This window comes from Microcaecilia unicolor, chromosome 2 (genome assembly GCF_901765095.1).
Source record: "Microcaecilia unicolor chromosome 2, aMicUni1.1, whole genome shotgun sequence".
NCBI lineage: Eukaryota > Metazoa > Chordata > Amphibia > Gymnophiona > Siphonopidae > Microcaecilia > Microcaecilia unicolor.
Window position 1 is genome coordinate 360,113,213 of NC_044032.1, and position 17,904 is coordinate 360,131,116.

Here is a 17,904-nt window from a genome sequence, read left to right on the forward strand (position 1 = left end):
CATCTCCCTCCTACCCTTCCTCTCCAAGACACTTGAGCGCGCAGTCCACAGCCGCTGCCTTGATTTTCTCTCCTCTCATGCCATCCTTGATCCGCTTCAATCCGGTTTTCGCCCTCTTCACTCGACAGAAACAGCACTTTCTAAAGTCTGTAATGACCTGTTCCTTGCCAAATCCAGAGGCCACTACTCCATCCTCATCCTCCTGGATCTATCCGCCGCTTTTGACACTGTCAATCATGACTTACTTCTTGCCACACTGTCCTCATTTGGGTTCCAGGGCTCTGTCCTCTCCTGGTTCTCCTCCTATCTCTCCCACCGCACCTTCAAAGTTCACTCTCATGGATCTTCCTCCACCCCCATCCCCTTATCTGTTGGTGTTCCCCAGGGATCGGTCCTTGGACCCCTTCTCTTCTCAATCTACACCTCTTCCCTGGGCTCCCTGATCTCATCTCATGGTTTCCAGTATCATCTCTATGCTGATGACACCCAACTGTATCTCTCCACACCAGACATCACCGCGGAGAGCCAGGCAAAGGTATCGGCCTGCTTATCCGACATTGCTGCCTGGATGTCCAACCGCCACCTGAAACTGAACATGTCCAAGACCGAGCTTATCGTCTTTCCACCAAAACCCACTTCTCCTCTTCCTCCACTTTCTATCTCAGTTGATAACACCCTCATCCTCCCCGTCTCATCTGCCCGCAACCTCGGAGTCATCTTTGACTCCTCTCTTTCCTTCTCTGCGCATATCCAGCAGATAGCCAAGACCTGTCGCTTCTTCCTCTTTAACATCAGCAAAATTCGCCCTTTCCTCTCTGAACACACCACCCGAACTCTCGTCCACGCTCTCATTACCTCTCGCCTGGACTACTGCAACTTACTCCTCACCGGCCTCCCACTTAGCCATCTATCCCCCCTTCAGTCTGTTCAGAACTCTGCTGCACGTCTCATATTCCGCCAGAACCGATATACTCATATCACCCCTCTCCTCAGGTCACTTCACTGGCTTCCGATCAGATACCGCATTCAATTCAAGCTTCTCCTTCTTACCTACAAATGCACTCAGTCTGCTGCCCCTCACTACCTCTCTACCCTCATCTCCCCTTACGTTCCCGCCCGTAACCTCCGTTCACAGGATAAATCCCTCCTCTCAGTACCCTTCTCCACCACCGCCAACTCCAGGCTCCGCTCATTCTGCCTCGCCTCACCCTATGCTTGGAACAACCTTCCTGAACCCTTACGCCAAGCCCCCTCCCTGCCCATCTTCAAGTCTTTGCTTAAAGCCCACCTCTTCAATGCTGCGTTCGGCACCTAACCCTTACCGTTCAGTGAATCCAGACTGCCCCAATTTGACTGCCCTATCGGACCGACCGTTCACTTGTCTATTAGATTGTAAGCTCTTTGAGCAGGGACTGTCTCTCTTTGTTAAATTGTACAGCGCTGCGTAACCCTAGTAGCGCTCTAGAAATGTTAAGTAGTAGTAGTAGTAGTAGTAAAGTGAGTTCAAGTTAACGATTCTTAGATTTCAAATTAACAAGCTTTACTGAGCCCTTTTTTACTAAAGTGTGGTAAAGTTCTGCAGATACTGAGCAGTAACTGCAAGGCCTCTGTTGGGGGGCATTTCCAGCAATGGCCAGTGCAATTAATGCAGAGAAAAATACATTTAGGAAGAAATTCTATAAGTGACGGCCAAAGTTAGGTGCTAGAAAGATCCATGCTAACTTAGGGCCCCTTTTACTAAGCGGCGGTAAGCCCAACGCTGGCTTACCGATTGCTAAACAGGAAGTACTACTGGGCTACCGCAGCAGCCCGGCAGTACTTCCCACCCCTAGTGTGCAGCAGGGGCGTATCTGCGTGGGGCCACAGGGGCCTGGGCCCCCGCAGATTTCGCCCTGGCCCCCCTCCCCGCCGTCAACCCTCCCCCGTTGCTTACTTTTGCTGGCGGGGGGCCCCAACCCCCGCCAGCCGAGGTCCGACCCGCAATCTCCATATTTCGTCTTCCTCCGTGGCCATGTGCTTCCAGGAAGTAACGCTGCAGTGCTGATTGGTTGAATCCAGTTCGGCGTCTGACGTCGCTGCGACGTCAGACGCCGAACTGGATTCAACCAATCAGCACTGCAGCGTTACTTCCTGGAAGCACATGGCCACGGAGGAAGACGAAATATGGAGATTGCGGGTCGGACCTCGGCTGGCGGGGTTGGGGCCCCCCGCCAGCAAAAGTAAGCAACGGGGGAGGGTTGACGGCGGGGAGGGGGTGGAGAGAGGCGGCGGCGGCGGGGGGGGGGGAGGGAGGCAAAAATGTGCCCCCCCTCTCTGGCTCTGGCCCCCCCTACCGCCGGATTCCAGATACGCCCCTGGTGTGCAGCCATATCCGGTGCTACAAAAATAGCACCAGAGTGAACCCGGCGGTAATCACTACCCATTTACTGCCAGGTTAGTGCTGGAGCCCTTACCGCCACCCATTCAGGTGGCGGTAAAGGCTCCCTCTCGAAATGGGTGTTCAGTAAGTGCTGTACTTGCCACACGGCCATTTCCTGCAGGAAAGAGAGACTCCTTTTTTACCTGTTGCAGTAAAAGGGGGCCTCAGTGGGCATGATAAACACGTGCTGATGCCTGCGCAGGCTCCCTTTTGCCGCAGCTTGATAAAAGGGAAACACTAAAAACTAACCTGTTTAAAAAGGCATACCCTACCGATCCAACATAAATGCCTGATCTTTGCAACACAACGTAATGGACATAAACACAACTCTTCCGTTGTACGATTCCCTAGTGTGGCTGTGCCACATGAACTTTATCTTACCACAACATCACTCTGTATTTGTTTACACCGGAGTCTCTAAGGTCTCTCTGGTACTATGTAAGCCACATCGAGCCTACAAATAGGTGGGAAAATGTGGGATATAAATGTAACAAATAAATAAAATAAATAAGGTGTCCTTAGTATTCTGTAAATGATGCTTTGTGTGGAGCACGCTTTACAGGATATCCGGCGAGTTGCCACCAGTGGTGATGTTTGGAATTGCTGACAGGCTGGAAGGTTTGTGTGAAAAAAAAGCTTGTTTTGTAGCAGAACCTGGTGGGTGAGAGTGAGATTCAAATGTGATAGTTTTAAAGGTAATTTGTTAATGTTTTTGAAAGGTAATATTTGTCTAATTGTTTTTACTGTTTTCTGAAATTTTGGATCTTGCATTAAAAAAAAAAATTAGTTAATTATAAAGAGAGATAAAGATGTATTTTCAAAGTACTTACTTTTGTTTGGGGGCGTGACAGGCATTGCCCCCCTCCCCCACCACCACCAAAAAAAGATCTAGAAGGTGAAAGTGAAAGAGAGAAATTTTTGACTGTGATGCTTTATGATTGTTAAGGGTGGGGCCGGTCTCCTCCCTGGAGCAGTGGGAATTGGTTAGGTGATAATTGTCCTAGGCAGCAATTTTCCAGATGGGAATTGGTGAGGGGCCCTGTTTACAAAGGCACATTAGCGTTTTTAGCACACGCTAAAAATAATCACAAGCTAAATGCTAGAGACTCCCTTATATTCCTATGGCATCTCTAACATTTAGCGTGCACTAAAAACGCTACCGCGCCTTTTTAAAAGGTGTGAATCTGACACCTTACTATGGGTATGGCAGTTATGCATGCTGAAACCTGCTGTAAATTGTTGAAAATGTGTTAATTTGGGCTTAGAATTGATGGGGGTCAATATTTAGCATGACTTATCCAGGTAGAACAAATTCCTACTCAACTAATGGCGGGTGGTTATGTGAATGACCAAATTCTATTACTTTGCACCTAATTTCTGGGAACAGCCCTGATCCGCCCATGCCCCTCCTATGGCCACACCCTCTTTTCAGTTGCACGCTGTAAAATTTAGGCATGCATGGCAGATCTGTGCGTAAACCCAGATGACTGCCAAATTACACCAGTTATTGATTGTTAATGGCTCATTGACAAATGAGTTTGCACGCTGTAATCTGCACCCAAATTTCCACATCCAGCTTTGGGTGACCTATATAGAATCCAGGGATTAGTTCATGTTAACTGCATTGCACCATACCACCTATATTATCTGCTGTGTTAACAATCTATGCATGGTGAGTTACTGGGGCCATTATTTAGACTGGGGAGTTAGCTCGGATTATTGCTTTGGTCACCACTAAACCCGGATATTCAATGACGGGCCGTTCCTGGTGCCTGACATTGAATACCCGGTTTATTCTTGTCCGGTTAGAAGATAACTGGCTATGTTGATATTCTGACTCAGCCAGTTATCTTGTAACTGGCCAAAGATATCCCAGGTAGTCACACGGCCAAATATTGTGGTTTTGTTGGCTGATAGGACCAGCTATCTGCTAGCTGCTAACTGGTGATATTCAGCAGAAGATATCCTGCTGTCCCCCTCTGAATATCGCCAGATAGGTGGTTATGGGGCATTCGACTGGCCAGGTGCCGATCCTGGCCCGTTAAATGCTTTTGAATATCGGGGGGGGGGGGGGGGGGGTGGAGGGAAGGGGATTGTGTTTAAGCAGCAAGGTGCATCACTCCTTTCCCCATTCTACGTCATTAGCAAGTCCTAAGTATCAAGCTAACCATAAGAGCATTGTGTGGTTGCCAGGCCCAGGAGTCAGTTTGACTCAAGGACACATCTGGATCTGGAAGTGTCAAGCTGCTGCATTAACTGTTAGTGTGGTCCTCCAGTAACAACACAAACTAATTCCCATGTTAACCCTTCATTTGAATATCCAGCAAAATGTTTTGGGAAACAGTGTTTGGGAGTGAGAAGATGAGGAGAATGTTTTTCTTAACCACACTAAGACTTATTTCCTACTAGTTCCACTGCACAATCTCTATCTTCATGATGGTGCATTTTATGAATTGCTTGCTTGGCTGTTTTGCACACTCTAATTTATTAATCTACGAGCTGCCTTTACAAATAAAGTTCTATATAAGTGCTGTACAGCCAAGCATCCTCTGACACATTGCTGCTTTGGTTTGCCATGAATAGGAAAGTGCAAGTTCACTTTCTTTTACAAAGACTTCAGGAACTGGAGAGTAGAGGTGATAGACTGTGGTAGGGTCAGTATAGAACAGGTCATCTAGGTGGGCTGATCAGATATGCACCTGTCCCACACCTGGATCATCCACATCTGGTTACCTGAACATAAGAACATAAGCATTGCCATACTGGGACAGAATGAAGGTCCATCAAGCCCAGTATCCTGTTTCCAACAGTGGCCAATCAAGTTCACAATTACCTGGCAAGATCCCAGCACAGCAAAACAGATTTTATGCTGCTTATCCTAGAATATGCAGTGGGTTTTTCTAAGTCTATCTTAATAATGGCTTATGGATTTTTAGGAAATTAGCCAAACCTTTTTTAAACCCTGCTAAGCTAACCGCTTTTATCACATTCTCTGAATGCTGTTGCAAATTTATTTATATCTTACATTTATAGTGGCATATCCTCTTAAAAGCTCTGGGTGGCATACAACCTAAGAAGACTAAATCATACACGAATGAAAACATACAATTAAAAACATTTCTAATCTAACAAAGATCCAGGCTTTAACTTTTCTGCAAAAAAGCTGGGACTCTGCTTCCTGTCTTCCTTCTAGTGGAGGAGTAGCCTAATGGTTAGTGCAGTGCCTGAGAACTAGGAAAAATGGATTTGATTCCCACAGCAGCTCCTTGTGACTCCAAGTGAGTCACTTAACCCTCCATTGCTCCAGGTACTAAATTATAAACCACTTTGATTGTAGCCACAGAAAGGTGGTATATCAAATCCCACCCCCTTTCCCTCTAGTGATAAACATTCTATATGATCTGTAAAGCATATCTAAGTGCTGATTACATGGTAATTATTTCTTTTTGTGAAATTTCCCAGGTCTTTTATCGGAATCTTGATTTTACTTGGGGGTTTCTGGACATTTTCTCAGTTTTCAATAATAGTGCACACTCTTTAAAAGTGGTGTGCACAATGTGGAAAGAGGGCACAGTATTTCCGAAAAAAGGGAGCATTCTTTTCCTGAGTTTGTACATGCAAATGGTTCGCACATGTGTGGAGATTCCACTATCAGGAAATATACTGCGCTATTTCTGAAAAGGTTCTCACTATTTCCACATAGTACACACTGTTTCCAAATAATGTGCACTATTACTGGCAAATGAGAAAATATCGTGTCTTTTTTTCTGCTTTGTTTTCATTTGGTAACGATATGAAACGACATAGAATCTGTTGTTGACATATCCTATATCATTCCAAATGACAGCCTATCCTTAATATTTAGCCTCACATCTGAGAGGGATTATTTATTATTATTTATTATTAAAAGCTTTCTGTATCGCTCTGACTGGCAGAACAGAGGGTGTACATACTACAAAATAAAAAAAAGAAGGGAACTCTATTAAAAATAGGATGACGAGTCTAACAGTTTCAATTATGGGATTTTAATACTCATGTAGATACACATATGATGACCAGACTTCCCACTATATAGTTGAAGCAGTACACCAAGGGTGGGGTGGTGGGGGCGGTCTGCCCCAGGTGCAGGAAGCAAGGGGGTGTAGAGAGCAGTCAGACGGCAGTCAGCTCTGCCGGTTCCCTGCCCCCTCTGACATTACTTCCTGTTCTGGGGCAGAGCTGACTGCTGCATGACTGCTCTGTGCACCCCAAGTGGCGAGTATGATGTGCTTCAGAGGAGGGGATTGGGGATGATGCGCAGAGAAGGGAAGGAGGTGATGCGCCGAGAGGGGGAGGGGGTGATGTGCCAGGAGGGCATAACGGTGACCTGCCCCAGGTGGCAGCCAGCGTAGGTACGCCACTGCATAATTGACCTAGCCAGAGGGATTTATTTACATTGGAATTTGTTCTACCTGGATAAGTCCTGCTAAATGTTGCCCCCCCCCCCCCCCATCAATTCTAAGCCAAAATATATAAGTTTTCAACAATTTGAAGGCCTAATCTTCAGCAATCATTAAAAAATTCCACTGGCAAATCTGTGGCATAAACATTCGCTGGTAGTTCTGTGACATAAATTTTAGCTGACCTGGAAACCTGGATCTCTAGTGTTCTGGAACTGTCTTCCTCTGACACAGAGTAAATATTGTCTGCACTGATAAGTAAATCCACAGGAGAATGTAACAAGAGCAAACACACAAACTGTCATAACTCAGAAATGAACACAGTCATTTGAGATCTTCCAATTAAAATAATATGTTCAGGTGAAGATCAAGGAAAGGTATGTGAAAAAAAGAAAAAAGAAAAAAATAGGCATATGTGCTTTGTGACAATAGGTGCTTTTCACTAAGACAGAATATGCTGAAGTAATGCTTTTGTGAAAATATTTAGACATTAATGTTAATTGTGTGCATTGGTGTGGAATACAAATGGAGCGTTGGAGAAGGCATGTTTGAATGAGATGTCAGTGGAGTCAGGCACAGCTGTGGTTCTGACAGATTTAATTAAACAGATGTGGTGAACAGCTCCTTAAAAACTGCTACCAAGCACTTTTGATTGTCATTCTGCAGAGTGTCACCTTCATACTGTCAAGAGAGAGTAGGACTCTAGGCGGAGCAACCCATGCTTATGTCACTCCTGCACTATCTAGGTTGTGCTTATTTGTCCGTGATAAAATAGGTTTTGGCTAATGACCATTTGTAATCTGTTTAGGTGATAGCACTGTTCAATGTCAAATTTGTGTACATGCTTATAGCAAAGCCTGGTTTGGATGCTACTGAATCATTACTTTTGCGTTCTTTCTTTCATATGTGCAGGTAATAATATCTATGACCTGCTTCCGGCTCTGTCCTACAGAGAGGAGACTCTGTTGGTGGCAGGGCTGCGTCCTAGCCAGGGCTTTTTTTGAGGGGGTACTTGGGGGGTACTGAGTACCGGCACCTTTTCCATTGTCTGCAAACATTGACCCATGGACCTCAAGTTTTAATGAAAGAGTTCAGGCTCTACACACCAATTCTGCCTTGCCATAGATTCAGTGACTGGTTGCAGGGGGCCTGGCTATTGATGGGTGGGTCCCTCAGTGATCACCCCACCCATGAAGCGTAGCCTGGCATTTGAGTACCGGCACCTTTTTTTGCTAGAAAACACGCGCTGGTCCTAGTTCACATCTCTTGACCTGACCGGGTTATCTGATGAGGGAAAGGATAATTCCCTTCAGCAACCAAAGCGACGGACTGGTTTGTCACAAAAAAATCTCCACATAGCTGTGGTGTTTCAAAAAGAAACTTCTTCAACATAAATGATTTGGCAGATAGCACATATTTTTGTTGTGGCATCCAAAACATGTCTTTACAATAGGGAAGTGGGGCTTCAGTTTCTCCTCTACTCTTGTAGATGATTTTATATAAGTGTTTTTGACTATTAAATTACAGTATGTCCCTCATTCTGTAACATTAGGGGGTAAAATACAGCTGAGGGTGGTCAGCGTTTTTTAAATGCTGACTGCTGCCCCCAAAATTGTACCCAGAAAGCCATGTCTTGATTCCATGGCTATGTGTAGACAGCCAGCATTTCAGCAGATGTGTCAATATTCAGCCGTTAACTGGTTAAGTTAAAATCTCTCCACCCCCTGGAGCCTCCAGCCATCCCAAGGACTTACATTGGATCCATCTCTGACATCATAGTGGAATTTCTTTTTCAGGGGGGGGGGGGTTTGCAGAGAGTAGTCCCCTCCGCTCCTGCCCCATCTGGCTCTGGGTGTTAAAATGGCAGTGCTGACCTCTAGCACTAGTCTCTCAGTATTACCACTAGGGATTAACCTTCTATGTATGTTTGCAACAGTGAATGCAAATATAAACCACCTTAAACATAAGCATTAACTTTGCATGCTCAACAATTGAAAGCCAATGCAACACTGCTAAACCTGAAGTAATATGGTCAAAACTGGAATTGCCTAAAATATTTATTTCAATGTAGCATAACGAACCAGATTCTATATTTAGTGCCAGAAAAATCGGTGCAGAATCAAGGCATAATCTATAAACTCTGCTTAGATATAGGTACAGTATATAGGGAGGGAAGGGAAATGAGACTTGATATACCACATTTCTGAGGGTTTTGCAACTAAATTCAAAATGGTTTACATATATTCAGGTACTTATTTTGTACCAGGGGCAATGGCGTGTTTAGTGACCTGCCCAAAGTTACAAGGAGCTGCAGTGGGAATTGAACTCAGTTCCCCAGGATCAAAGTCCACTGCACCAGGGGCGTAGCCACAGGTGGGCCTGGACGGGCCCAGGCCCAGCCACTTTTCCTTCAGGCCCGCCCAGCGCCCACCCTAACAAGCCCCAACCCAAGCTATCTTTTCCTGCCTCTTCTGCTGGCTCTCCCCATCCGCGTGGTCTGTTTAATTTTAGTCCTTGAAGCGCCGTTCTCCCTCCAGGACCGCACCGACGATTCCGATAGCCTTTTGCCAGCGTGCATCGTCGGGGGCGGGGCTTCTCCTTAGGCGCATCCCACCTCAGGATGCGCCTGAGAGGCCCCGTCCCCGATGACGCACGCTGGCAAAAGGTTATCGGAATCGCCGGTGCGGTGCTGGAGGGAGAACGGCGCTTCAAGGACTAAAAATAAACAGACCACGCGGACGGGGAGAGCCGTCAGAAGAAAGGGAGGGGATGGCGAAGGGAGAAAGCGCTGTCAAGGTAGGCCGAGGGAGACAGAAGAAAATGCCGGGGGGGGGGGGAGGGAATATTTTAAAATTACTGTGTAGGGGTGGGGTTGGGAACAGCCCACCCAGGTTAATGCGGGGCCCGCCCAAAATGGCAGGTCTGGCTACGCTGCTGCACTGCACTAACCACTAGGTTACTCCATGACTTAAGTGCTGTCATGGCCTAGTGGCCATGACAGCCTAAGTCTGGACTTGGGGAACATCCACTGCTTATTTATAGAATAAGCGGCATAAAATGTATTGTACTGTTTTGGGATCTTGCCAGGTACTTGTAGCCTGGATTGGCCACTGTTGGAAACAGGATGCTGCGCTTGATTGACCTTCAGTCTGTCTCAGTATGGCAATACTTACGTACACCAAGTAAAACTTGGTGAAAATATTGGCGATTGTGGCTGCACACATTAGAATTTACACGCATCATGTTACAGAATACGCTTAGCAAGTGGAAATTTGCTAAATGGGTGGGAAGCATGCAGCGTGTCAACTGTTTAGCAAGTGGAAATTCTAATTATTACCAATTATTGCTGATAATTGCTTGCTAACATCCAGTTATCAGCACTGATTAGATTGTCAACCAATTAGGGCGCCCTTTTACTAAGCTGCGTAAGTGTCTACGTGCGCCCAATGCACACCAAAATGGAGCTTCTGCCTGGCTACTCTGTGGCTCTTGCGGTATTTTCATTTTTGGCGTGGGTCCGATATGCACGTCCCGGTGCACGCCAAGTGGCATTCGACACGCATAGGTCATTACCGCCTGGTTACAGTGTGAGACTTTACTTCTAGGTCAATGGCTGGCGGTAAGGTCTCAGACTCAAAATGGATGCGTGGCAATTTTCATTTTGCCGCACATCCATTTTCGTAAAATTTGTTTTTTAAAGGCATGTTTTACAGGTGCGCTGAAAAATGATTCTGCATGCGCCCAAAACAAGCGTCTACACTACCACAGGCCATTTTTCAGGGCACCTTTCTAAAAGGTCCCCTAGGTTATACGCATTGTTACGGAATACACACTGATTTCCACACGTAAATCTCAGTGCGTTATATAGAATCTGGGGGAATATGTGCCATTTTGAGTCAGATGACTGTTCTGTAGATCCGGCATCCTGTTTCCAAAAGTGACCAGTCTAGCTCGCCTGAAAAGTACCCGGCAAATCAAAGTATGAAAGTCCATTCGATGTTTTCCTCTTCCCTGAAGTAAGAAGCGAGACACCATAATCTAACAGGCTAATAACTGTTAGTGGGCCTGTCCTTCATCATTTCTCCAAATCTTTACCAAACTCAAGTATACTGCCAGCCTTGCCTAGATTTTCTTGCGGCAGATTCCATTGTGTAATCGTGCATTCACTGAGAAAAAAAAAATATATATATATATATATATTTGCTTAAGCTTCTTTTAAATTGGTGATGAAAGAATTGAAAAGAGGTGAAGGGGTAGAAGTGAAAAAGGCAGTAACTGAATCATGAAGGAACATTAGCAATTTTCTTGTTACCACTTCTTTAAAACCACATCTGTTCTGCTTGTCAAAAGTTATGAAAAATGTGACATTCTTGCATTTAAATAACCGGCTTTTCTGAGAACAAATGAATAAATTCAGTAAATAATAATTTTGTAGATCCTTTGAGCGCTCACAAACAAATTAATAACTTTTTCATCCTCTCGCTGATAAATCAGAGAAAAAGCAAGTAACGAACTATAGTATTTGCTGTTCAAGTCTTGTAATTGTATATTATTTGGGAGGCAGAGGGAAAAGGACTTTGTTTCTCAATGGAATTGGAGGCAGATGCTAACATAAGTACACAGATTCCATTTTAATTGATAAACATGCAATACACAGTTACTCATGTGGGACTCTCAGAGTTGCCATTTTGGAGGAGATTCTATATATGGCACCTAAAATAAAATCGGAGTTGAAATCAGTGCCGGCTATGCGTATTCTATAATCAGCTCCGAGATTTAGGCACCGATTATAGACCTAGCAACCGATCTGATTTATCTCCTAAGAATGCATTCATCGCTGTAGTTAAATAAAACGGAGCCTCACCCTGCAGCATCCTGAAAACTGTTATTTATTTATTTATTTATTTATTTGTTACATTTGTATCCCACATTTTCCCACCTATTTGCAGGATCAATGTGGCTTACATAGTACCGTAAAGCATTGGAGCCGACTCTGTGGGTGCTGTGGGTGCTTGAGCACCCCCAATATTGAGAAAATTCCTTGTATGTGTCCAGGTAGGGGTAATTTCCATTGGGCTTAGCACCCCCAATAATTTTGAAAACTTGGCTTCTATGCCGTAAAGGCGTTCGCCAAGTCCGGTAGAGAAACAAATACAAGGTTAAGTTGTGGTCGAATAAGGTTGGTGTGTTTCAGGCACCATGGGGGTCGAAGAAAGGGAAGGTTGTATATTGTCCAGTACGATCATTGGTTTTGCTGTTTTGCTGGGTGTAGGGATTTATGTTGGGTTGATAGGGTAAGCCTTTTTGAACAGATTGGTTTTTAGTGATTTCCTGAAGGTTAGATGGTCATGAATTGTTTTCACAGCTTTTGGCAGTGCGTTCCATAGTTGTGTGCTTATATAGGAGAAGCTAGATACATAGGTTGTTTTGTATTTGAGTCCTTTGCAATTTGGGTAGTGGAGGTTTAGGTATGTTCGTGATGATCTGGTTCTGTTTCTGGTTGGTAGATCTATTAGGTCTGTCATGTATCCTGGGACTTCGCCTTAGATAATTTTGTGGACCAAGGTGCAGATTTTGAAGATAATACGTTCTTTGATTGGGAGCCAATGCAGTTTCTCTCGGAGGGGTTTAGCACTTTCGAATCATGTTTTAACAAATATCAGCCTGGCTGCTGTGTTTTGGGCAATCTGGCGTTTCTTTGTGAGTTGTTCTTTACATCCCGCATAGATTCCGTTGCAGTAGTCTGCATGGCTTAGTACCATTGATTGTATTAGGTTACGAAATATTTCCCTCGGGAAGAAAGGTTTTACGCGTTTAAGTTTCCACATTGAGTGGAACATTTTCTTTGTTGCGGAGTTTACTTGGCTCTCAAGAGTAAGGTTGCAGTCGATTGTGACGCCGAGTATTTTAAGGCTGTCTGAGATAGGGAGGGTGTGGTCTGGGGTGTTTATGGTTGTGGGTTTATACTTATTGTGTTGAGATGAGAGGATCCTAACTTAAAATAAATCCGGGCCTCTACCGGAAGCCAATGTAATTCCAAAAAATAGGAAGACAGGGGCTTGAATTTATTTAAAGAGAAGATCAAGCGAATGGCTACCAGCAGGCCTCTTAAAGATTTATGGGACCTTTTACTAAGGTGCGCCAAAAAATGGGCTGCACTAGTGTAGGCACGTGTTTTGGGTGCAAGCAGATCCATTTTTCAGTGCCCCTGTAAAAGAGGCCTTTTAAAAAGATTTTCCTGAAAATGCATGTGCGGCAAAATAAAAATTGGCGCGCGTCCATTTTGAATCTGAGACCTTACCGCCGGCCATTGACTTAGCAGTAAGGTCTCACGCGTTAACCGTGCGGTAATCATCTATGCACGTAGAATGACGATTACCACCTGGTTTCTGCCACACGCCATAAAATAAGAATTATTTTCTGGCGCATGTAGTGGACGCGCGTAAAAATGAGCATTAGACATACGTAGGCGCCTGTGCAATTTAGTAAAAGGGCCTCTATGTACAGCTAATATACATTATTGATGAGACAGTTTAGAAAATGAGATTTCTGGGGTTTCCTGTCTTTGGGTTTAAAAACAACATAAAACAACATGGGAAATGTTGTTGACATTCCCTATACAATTACAAAAGAGAGGGTAGTACAGCATACAAGCATATAACACAAACAAGAAAAGCAACACTGGGCCTTCAAGAAAGAGATAATAGCTGTCCTTTATTGTGAGAAAGACCCGACATGGGCTGTGTTTCGGCGCACAAGCGCCTGCCTCAGGGGTCAGAGTGAATCTTCACAGTATATGTGCAAAGGTTTTCAGACAGTCTAAAATAAGAGTGCCAGCAACTGCTAGACTTTCATTAAATCAAGCCAGACGCTATCTGTTTAGAAAACCGCCAAAAGGTTCCAGGCCTGAATGAAGTTCTTCTCAATCCTTCTATTAACTAACTCTAACCACCAGTCGTGAATTTCCACTTGGCCCATTCAGCAACTGCGGCAGCAGGGCACCACAAACTCGTTCCTTCACACAAGTCCCCTGAAAGTTATTTTTCTTTTCTAGAACCTGTCGAGGCATCGCGCTGGAAAGCTAGCTTCAGTGTGATAATATTTTGCAGGTTTCCTGTTGAACGTGTTGAGGATCAAGACTGATTAACAATACTGTACTTAGTTCAGCACTGGTGTAGCGATAGGAAAAACCTTTGCTTTGTCAAAACCAAGATAATAAACTTATCTCACGTTGTATACTATCGACGTATCTTTCTAGAGGATGTGTAGCAAAGTTTATTTCCTGTCTTGAACAATATGTGGCAATATTTGATGTGGCAGCAGAGCATGACTTGGTAATGAGCAAATTAACATGCTTAGAGTATGGAATCATTTCACAAAGTTAGATGGTAGTGATTCATATATCGTTCCATGTGATTATGAGCCAGCATGGGTTGGGAGAGGGGCAGACTGTAGAACTGTAAGATGATATGAATCTCATATAAGCTATGAAATAACAGAGGGGGGTCCTTTTACTAAGGTGTGCTGAAAAATGGCCTGCGGTAGTGTAGACGCTTGTTTTGGGCGCGCACAGAATTATTTTTTAGCGCACCTACAAAAAATAATGCCTTTTTTTTGGCCAAAAATGGATGTGTTGCAAAATGAAAATTGCTGCGTGCCCATTTTGGGTCTGAGACCTTACCACAAGCCATTGACCTAGTGGTAAGTTCTCTTGCGGTAACCGGGTAGTTATGGTCTACGCACGGAGCTGCCACACGCCAGAAAATAAAACATATTTTTCAGATGCGCGTAGTGGATGTGCACCAAAATTGAAATTACCGCAAGGGCCATGTGGTAACTACTACTACTACTACTATTAAACATTTCTATAGCGCTACTGGGCAGTAACTGCAATTTGGCGTGCATTGGGCGCACTTAGGCATCTACGCTGCTGAGTAAAAGGGTCCCAGATTTCTGTAGTGCACATTTAGACAGAGATTGCTCGTATCTGCTTTCTTTTCTCTATTCTTTCAAACATTTTAGGGCACTTGGAATATGGCCTTGCATAGTACTGCCTTACTCTCTAAGGGTTCCTTTTACAAGGGCACACTAACATTTTTAGCTCACGTAAAAATAAGGATGCGCTAAATGCTAGAGACACCCATATGAATATATGGGTGTTTCTAGCGTTTAGCGCGTACTGAAACTTAACATGCGCTAAAAATGCTAATGTACCTTTGTAAGAGACCCCCTAAGTTATTTAATGGTGCTAAGGCTATTTTTTGTCACAGCTTAGTAAAATGGGTTAAGTTTGTGCCCTTATCATGCCTTAACAGCAAACAATAACGCTCAGCAAGTGGAAAGGCTGCATTAAACCTAGTTACAATTAGCCCAGATGCTCCTTGCGCCTCCTCTCGAGGAGGTGGTAAGTAAGCTCGTCTTATCTGCAGAAGTGACCAACGCATGGTAAATACCACACACTGACTGCAGTATGCCTTCCATTTTCCCACCCATGATCCATCTAGTTCCCACCCCCTAATGTGGACTCATGCCACTACGGTAGCTGTTATCCCAATTCACAAGTCAACTGCTTAAAATGCTTTAGTGGAGGAGAAGCCTAGTGATTGGGGCAGCAGGTGTTGAGCCTGGGGAACTGGATTTGATTCCCACTGCAGCTCCTTGTGACTCTGGGCAGGTCACTTAACCCTCCATTTCCCCAGGTACAAAAATCAATACCTGTACATAATATGTAAACCACTTTGATTGTATCCACAGAAAGGCAGTATATCAAGTCCCATCCCCGTTCCCTTTAGTAAAAGGGTTCCTAAGTTTAGGTGCCCCAAAATTTAATGTCCTTATTGTACATCGCTAGTTAGAGCACTTAGATTTAGGGAGATTTTCAACCAGAAATGTAGCCTGTTCGATTGGACTGATAATCAACTTGGATGGTCAGACTTTTCTGAAACCTGGCCCACTAGTCACACAGAAAGTTTCCAGTGAGATTAAAAAGTTACACTTAACTTAACTATAAAATGATGATGATTTTATTATTGACGTGCATTTTTTTCACTCAACTGAGTATGGGCGTGAGTTTTTACTGTACTTCAGCTATTGTTATGAATTGGCTGGCATTATTACAATTTAAGTATTAACTAGGTCAGGGTTGGGCAACACAGAAGGCCACATGACCGTCAGTAGGCCACACACAAAATAAACAAATGCATCATGTAATTCACTGCCTACAAAATTCAGTGTGATGACTGAATGAACATAAATTATCACCAGAATGGTATATTTCTGTCATTACTTAAAAGTTTAATGAGATCGCTACTGTTATTATGCAAACATTTGTGAAACACAGTATTTAAAATTGCCAAAACTCTGGTTAATATTTGTGTGGGCCGTTTTCTGTGTATGTGTCCCATGGTCTCATGGGCTGCAGGTTGCCCACCCCTGACCTAGATATTTTTCTACACTTCTGGTATATTTTGGCCTTCCCATGCCTAATCATAACCACATTTCTCTTTCCTTTTAGCTGTACCCCCCAAACTGAAGGAAGTTAAAGATCAGGAGGTGTTTGTGGGGAAGAAGCTAGTGCTGAAATGTGAAGCCAGCATTGAGCAGCCCTCCCTCAAATTCAAGTGGTTCAAAGATGAAAAAGAAATCAATGGAAAGAACAAACCTGACAACATAAAGATACGGAAAAAATCCAAGTAAGTGAAAACTGGCGCATTCCATTAACATAACAAAGATGTGAAATAGATCCTAGAGATTTCAGGTTGCTCTTAATCTCACACATAAAACAGAGTGGTAGATGAAGTAATAAATAATGGAAGTAGGCTAATATTTTGGTATTTCTTGCAGGAGTTAAAACCTCACCCTCTCTGTCTTACACATTGTAATTAAACACTTGCATCATGTATAACACTCATATCTTTGAAATAAAGATGAAATGTGATAAATTCAGTTTTCAAGAAATTGCTAGATTAAACTTCCTCAGGTCTCTCGGTGAACACATGGGCAGAGGATGACTGCTTAGCAGTTAGCAGTGCAGTAAAAACGTTTGCTGCTACCGTATAGCTGGAAAACAAATAAAATGGATCCAAATTGTGTAAATGAGGGTGATAATAAGCTTCTCAAGTCATATCCTCTATGCACAAAAATTCAGTAACTTTCCTATGGTTGCATAGTTGTGAGAAAATTAACGACTGGGGTTGGAGGGAGCAAAGGCTAGAAGATTGACTCTGCATCACAGGATAATTTCTCTGCCCCCAAATCCCATAACAGAACCGCAAGCCTTCTCAGTCTTTAACCCCCAGCATTCCCCAACATTGTAATATAGTAACATAGTAAATGACGGCAGATAAAGACCTGTACGGTCCATCTAGTCTGCCCAACAAGATAAACTCATTTACATGGTATGTGATACTTTATTTGTATACCCGAGTTTGATTTGTCCTTGCCTTTCTCAGTGCACAGACTGTAGAAGTCTACCCAGCAGTGCTCTTGTACTAAGTTCTGAAGCTAGCGTTGAAGCCCCTTAAAATTTACACTCCAGCCCATCCCTATCTATTCAGTCACAATCAGGGCATAGACCATAGAAGTCTGCCAGAACTGGTTTTGTTTCCCAATTAACTGTGTTGCCACCAACAGAAAAACAAGGCAGTATAGAAACATTGGAAGCCCACTGAACCACATAAGGCCTTGTTAATCTTCCATATCTCTCAATTTAAGTCATGATTTAGTTCACTAGTCAAAAAGCAGGATGAATTTGATTTGAATTACTGAAATTGTAAATTGCCTGTGTCCATTGTCACATGCTGTTCACCATCCTGAGTGAATTTCTTCAAAAGATGGTTAATGAATCTCAATAACATTGCCATTTGCACCACACGTGAACAACCATGCTTACCACTCAAACAAAGAAACCAAAATATACACTGAAAATTCCAGTGTATATCTGACAGTGGATTAGGAATTGGTTATTGGACAGAAAACAGAGGGTACAGTTAAATGGTCATTTCTCTTAATGGAGGAGGGTGAATAGTGGAGTGCTACAGGAATCAG

At 43.8% G+C, this 17,904-nt stretch overlaps 1 protein-coding gene across 4 annotated transcripts in view; it reads left to right on the plus strand.

The window, feature by feature from the left end:
- Nucleotides 1-17,904, plus strand: part of NRG1 (neuregulin 1) — a 325,230-nt gene that overhangs the window by 41,024 nt on the left and 266,302 nt on the right. For all 4 annotated transcript variants that reach the window (XM_030194496.1, XM_030194497.1, XM_030194498.1 and 1 more), the window contains exon 2: nt 16,373-16,550. In XM_030194496.1, the coding sequence (XP_030050356.1) occupies nt 16,373-16,550 (178 nt within the window). The remainder of the gene's footprint in view (nt 1-16,372; nt 16,551-17,904) is intronic.